The following is a 6,319-nucleotide window of genomic DNA, read 5'->3' as shown; positions in this document are numbered from 1 at the left end:
CGCCGCTTCCGTCCAGCCCAGAAAGGCTATCAAGCCCAGCCCAGCTCAGCCCAACCCAACCCAACCCAAGCCCTGACACCGCACTCTCCGACCGAACTCAGATCTGCGGGTGAGCACCATCCGCAGAGTCGCCGGCGCGGCCGTACACGAGCCGCGACCCGCGGACCCCACGCCGTAGTCTAGTGCCAGACAACGCGTCACGGGTCCCACCCATCAGCGAGGCACACATCACAGGCCAAGCCAGCGACGCAGCCGTCAATCATCGACCGAACCCACTCCGACCCGACCCAGAGCAGGCGCAACACAACACAACACACTCCTCCGGCACCGAGCCCTCCGCCCCGGCCCCGACCCGAAACCCCAGCCGAACGGCGGCGGCCGGCCGGCGGAGATGTCGCTGACGGAGGTCAGGCTCGGCGAGGAGGTGTGGCTCACATGCCTCTCCCACGCCCTCACCACCGAGACCGAGGAGGTCATGGGCCTCCTCCTCGGCGACGTCGAGGTTCGGCCCCCCCTCCCACCTACCCGTTCCCCTCCCCTCCCCTCCCCTCGCAAATGTCTGAGATCGCGCTGATTTTCCGCTCTCCCTGCCCGTAGTCCTCCAGCAGGGGCGGCTCCACCGCGGTGATATGGGGCGCGTTGCCGCAGATGAGGTGCGAGCGGAAGAAGGACCGCGTCGAGGTCAACCCCGCGCTGCTCGCCGACGCGTCCAAGGAGGCCGAGATATCCTTTTTTAACCTGCTCCCTCATTTAGTTCCTCAGTCTTTGGTTCATTTGTTCTTGCGTGGGTTGAGCTGGCACTAGGGTTTTGGGGATGTTGGTCTTAACTCTGCCAGCACAAAATGACGGCCACTATTGGGAAGACGACCCGGGTGATCGGCTGGTACCACTCGCACCCGCATATCACTGTCCTGCCTTCCCATGTAGGTAAGCACCACCAATTCCCTCGCATTGGTAGTCTGTTGTGTGCCCTGGCCCGTGTTTCACCATCGCTAAGCTCAAGTGCCTTCTGTTCTGGCAGCCCTGGGGTATGCATTGATTTGTCACGAACCCGTGACATGATACATAGTTTTTGTCTATGCAGTTTGAGAATTTACTAGCAAGTCTTTTTTTGTCCTAGCCATGCTATTTTCAAATATGCAACCCTTCTTATTATCCCCATTAGTGTTCACTTGCCCATTCTGGAAAATGGATGCCAATATGGTGGGGGCTGTGGTAGCTAATCACCTATGCTTTTGTCTATTTGCGCTAGGGAGTTCCATATTTAGCCATGTAGCTTTGCTCCAGAATTGCCGGTATAGCACCAACCCTATACTGTCCTGATTACAAGGGTCCATTACTGGCTCCTAACCAATTGACGGCAACAAAATATAGATCTAGGCAATTTGCTAGTGCATCTGCTTTTATGCTTTGCCTCTCTCTTATGAGATGGTTCCCATCTGCAGTGAGGCTAAACTTTGCCATTTTTTGTCCAGATGTGCGAACCCAGGCTATGTTTCAGTTGCTAGATCCAGGTTTTGTTGGATTGATATTTTCCTGTTTTAGTGAAGATGCTCAAAAGGTAGGAAAGCTTATACTTTGTGTACACATTAAATTTACTTCCTATCTGGGACACCTATGCATGCTTTTGTCTCGCTGAATCGTATTTTGATGTTACCACAGGTTGGGAAAATCCAAGTGATTGCCTTCCAGTCTCTTGATGGAACACATAACACACAACGTGCTATTGTTCCTGTTATTACCAATCCAGTCATTGACCTTGAATCATCTTGGAGTTCATCAGATAACTCATTAGCATTAATTGAGGGCATTGAACATGACACTGGGGATTCTAGAGCTTCAAACGGAAGCAAGGTTTATTTTTATACTGGGTATTGTTGTATTACATCATTTAATTCCATGTTGACTTTCCATTTTGTCTGTGAGGGTGCGAGGGGTGTTGATTATCACTCTTATCATTGTATTCTTTCCTACTGGATGGAGCATTTTTAAACGTTACTAGTAGCTGGCGCCTACTTTGCACATGCAAATGTAAGAAAAAGAATGTTTGAACTATGTTGCTATCATTTTTGGATTCAAGAAAACTCAAAACGAATGAATAAATTGAGCCTTTAGTCTTTTGATTAGAGTATAGGTCACGGGAGAGCAGAGCATAGTGGCATCTATGTTTTGAAGGCTTTGGGGGGGGGGGGGGCTTAACGCCTAGGCGCTTAAAGTGCGAGGCGAGGCGACGCCTTAGTTCATTTTCTGAGCAGCACAACACAGCCGCACAGCACAGGCACAGCAGTGAGGGGGAGAGAGGGCAGTATCTTGTTGCCCTGCTGGGGGAGGGATGCGCCAGGGGAGGAGAGGAAGCTTGGCCGGCGATGGCGAGGAAGCTGGAGGAGGGAGGAAGCTTGGCCGGCGGAAGGGAAGGGATCTGGCGGAGGAGGGGCTGGCGCTTGAGAGGAGAGAGCCCCATCTATTTCACCTCAGATTGCCCCCCAATTTCTATCCAATCCCGCCCAATTTCTGTTTCCCGCCCCGCCCCTCACCAGTTTCCCGCTCGATCTGGACCAGGGCGTCCAAATTGGGCCAAGGCGACGCCTCCCCCGCCTAGGCGACGACCTGGACGCCTCAATAGGCGAATCTGGACGCCTTGGGCGATAGTCTAAGGCGAGCCCGACGCCCTACCGTCTCCCGGCGCTCTGATGCCTAGGCATTGCCTAGGCGACGCTTTGGGGATGCCTTAAAAACCATGGCTGGCATACAATAAAAGATATTCAGGAAAAAATCAATTTGTTATTTATGTTAACGGCCAAGGTGGCAGACTGGAAAGCTTGACTACATGTTCAATAAATGTTAACCATCAAAAGTGGGCACATATACATTGTGAAGCATCTTTTGATTTCGCATCAAGAATCCATGATGATGGACATAAACAGAAGTCAAGCTATGCACCATCATCCACCCCGAGTAAATGGTTGAACAGTAAGTAGGCTAACGGAGTATTCAAGAAATGTGGGATAAATTGATCACAATCGTCTATTTTTCCTTTTCAAAAGTATGTTCAGTACAATCTAAGTGGCCTAAACCGACTCGACCTGCAAGGGGGTGGGGTAACCAATGGTCCATTGAGTGTTGTAGACTTTGGTTCCAGTGTTTGGCAAGCACCACATGATGCTGGATGGTGAATCTCTAGAATTCTAGTGGTTAGTCACTAGTTTAGTGACCTAAAACGTCTTATATTTGTTTACAAAGGGAGTATTTAACAATGTGTTTTGGCTAGAAAAGATGGAAACGGTGAACTATAACAACTATTTCATTGGGTATCAGTATATATAAATGATGCTGGACAGGTGGAAGGGAACCAGTAAGTAAGAATTGTAATGAACATTAACATGTCATATGAAACATTTTTGTAATAAAGAAATTTCAGGATAATTTCAGAACTTTTCATCAAAGCCGCAGCAGTTAATTAATGTGTAGCTGGTTTTGGAATCGCATATGAAATAACCTAGTAGAACATTATGTTCAGGGAGCTTTTGTCTTAATGAATTACTTAATTGTATAGATACGGTATCTGGGTTCTGATATTAAAACTGACACTTGCTGATCAGCAAAGCCCCATAATTTCCTCAACATTTGTGCTCAGAAGTTTTAGGTTGATGCTTTCCGACTTGAATGTGTAGATCTGGATATGCTGCAACCAAATGATAGAATAGATATCTATACTAATGTTTTTTTAAACGTGGTAACAAACTGTCGGGTAGATCAGAAATTCAGAACAATGAAGCACACTTACTGTTTCTACATTTTGTTTGGACGGGCCTGTCCCCTGATTTATCGGTTGGGAGCATATTTTGTCTCTGTTGTTAATTGCTTATGTGAAAGTTGCTTGGTTTATGCTGCTCCGTTGAATTTGTGAAGATCTGGATATGCTGCAACCAAATGATAGAATAGATATCTATACTAATGTTTTTCTAAACGTGGTAACAAACTGTCGGGTAGATCAGAAATTCAGAACAATGAAGCACACTTACTGTTTCTACATTTTGTTTGGGCGGGCCTGTCCCCTGATTTATCGGTTGGGAGCATACTTTGTCTCTGTTGTTAATTGCTTATGTGAAAGTTGCTTGGTTTATGCTGCTCCGTTGAATTTGTTTAGCTTCTAAGTACCATTTCGGGGCAACTTGTGTTAGGAGCCGTAGCTAATTAGTGCATTTTTTGTGGGTTTGTACTTATCAGTACATTAGCAAATTATTTATTATTTATGCATGTGCTTATGTTTTTAGGTCTGGGGAAGATCTCAGGATGTGGATCTGTATCCTTTGGACACAAATCCTTCGGCAAGACATCTACCAATAGACAGCGCTATTGTTCCTTATGAACCGGATAACAGTGCTGGACCCTCTGTTGATCAAGATGGTTCAGATCTGTCCCCAAGCATACAGGAGGCTTTGCACCGCTCAACTATGGACATAAGGTATATGAATTTCTTGCAAATCTTTTATTTATTAAGCGAACTGTATATACACTGTATGTTAAGCACTTCATGTTAGCCTTTACTCTCCCCCCGCCCCGCCCTGAGAACTCTTTTAGCAGTTGAAAATATTTCCGGACAACGTATGTCATCTGAACCTAGGAGTTCTTCCTGGAATGTTTGTCTATCTCGTGGTGCTACGGTCGCATACTCACAGGTTCCATGTTAAAACACACTAATGGCTATATTAACATCTTTCTCGTGGTGCTACAGTCACATACTCACAGGTTCCATGTAAAAACACACTAATGGAGTATTAAACAAAGCTATATGGCTTATCTTTCTAGTTTTCCAATTGCCATCTAATCACTTTGGCAATGTTCTTTTATGAGTACAGCATTATTAATGCCTAAAACATTACCAATCAGGCTTTGGTTGTCTTTAGGATGATGAGATTTGTTTGGATTCTTTTAGGATTTTGAACGAAGCGTTATGGACTTGGATCGTATTCTCATATCGAAATAGTCTCTTAGTGATGTTCTAAGCATGTTCTCCTGTACAACTTTGTTGTGATTTACAGTTACAATCATCGTTCTTAACTAGTGTATCATGTATCACATGATATGAACATTTTATGACCTGTCTTTCATCATCCTTAATGCTGATTGGATCTGTCAAATGCAGGATGCTGTGCTTTAACATGACAATATATATAATAGTTTCTAATTTACAATTTGCTGGTGATAGTGGTGCAGAGTATAGAAGGAAGGAGGTGCCACTTAAAGTATTCCCTACAAGGCATCTGCTAAAGCTGGACACTACGTTGAGTTCTTACTGTGGCATGCAACATGTCCTTTTTAAAGAGGAACAATCAGCATATAACCAAGCCATGCTTCAGAACATTTGGTAATTGAAGTTCCTTTATGAAAATGCAATATCAGCATGCTTGGTCTCACTGAAAGGTTGCACTTGTTTTGTTTGTTTGCGCAGTGATGGGAAGATGCACCCACTTACATCTATGCACCATACCTCCACATACAATGCTTCTCTATGCAAACTGATGGAATACTGGTGAGAGCAAAATCTCCTCCCTTGTGCTTATCCAAATATAGTGACTACCATTGGTGTGGTGTGTAATCGCCTGCTAACATATCGCGCTTGTGCTGTCTTAGCTTGAGCCCTGCTATAGGTGTGCTTCAGGACCGTGTGAAAGAAAATGAACTTCGGGTGAGTGGATTAGATTTCATTGTATGGCGCTGCTCGGTCATTCCAGGGCTAATGGCTATTTGCTCATTGTAAACAGTTGGCTATGCTATTGGAGGAGGCTAAACAACTGGAGGCCGAGAAGCAGGGCACGAAAACCGTTTCTCCTCGCCGTGCGATGCCCGGAGGGACTACTAGTGGCATCATTTCGCCAAGGGGCCAGGACAAGTACGCTTCCGGCAGACAAGGGGGGCCTGTAAGCCCTAGCAGCAGCAGCCGGAGGAAGGCTCCTTGATTGTCATGATGGACAGTCCGGTTCTGGGCCTTTCCTGATGCTTTCTGGAACCCAAACCTGTCCCTTGGCGTGAGGCATGAAGCTGCAATGCAAATGTATATACCCATCTCGTTTCAGCGCCTGGCCTGTCTTTCTGTGGAAGCAACCAACCAACAGTGGTTCCCTTTTGCTTTGTGTTGTCGCCCCAAATCCTTTTGCCTGGTTGCGCTGAGCTTGTAATGTGTAGCAGTACTCAAGTGTCATTGGCGCGACGTGTGTCGGGCAGGCAAGCACAGACATTATGTTTGCTTTCCGGTTGGAAAAGAACTCTTTGTACCATCCATGTTGAGGGAAGCCTCGCCGCCTACCCTGGTGTGATC

The 6,319-nt window shown here is 46.3% G+C and overlaps 1 protein-coding gene across 1 annotated transcript; it reads left to right on the top strand.

Moving 5' to 3' along the window:
* The first annotated feature begins 269 nt into the window (after positions 1–269).
* Positions 270–6,278, top strand: LOC123448052 (lys-63-specific deubiquitinase BRCC36-like). Its single transcript, XM_045124824.1, has 10 exons — positions 270–502; positions 598–723; positions 840–927; positions 1,476–1,561; positions 1,663–1,854; positions 4,275–4,465; positions 5,210–5,368; positions 5,453–5,533; positions 5,635–5,689; positions 5,766–6,278. Exons 1-10 carry the CDS (start codon positions 392–394, stop codon positions 5,958–5,960), a joined length of 1,284 nt encoding a protein of 427 aa, XP_044980759.1. The 5' UTR covers positions 270–391; the 3' UTR covers positions 5,961–6,278.
* Positions 6,279–6,319: the final 41 nt, after the last annotated feature.

This window comes from Hordeum vulgare, chromosome 1H (genome assembly GCF_904849725.1).
Source record: "Hordeum vulgare subsp. vulgare chromosome 1H, MorexV3_pseudomolecules_assembly, whole genome shotgun sequence".
NCBI classification, from domain to species: Eukaryota; Viridiplantae; Streptophyta; class Magnoliopsida; order Poales; family Poaceae; genus Hordeum; species Hordeum vulgare.
The sequence above is the reverse complement of the archived record's forward strand: the minus strand, read 5'-3'. Positions and strand labels throughout refer to the sequence as shown.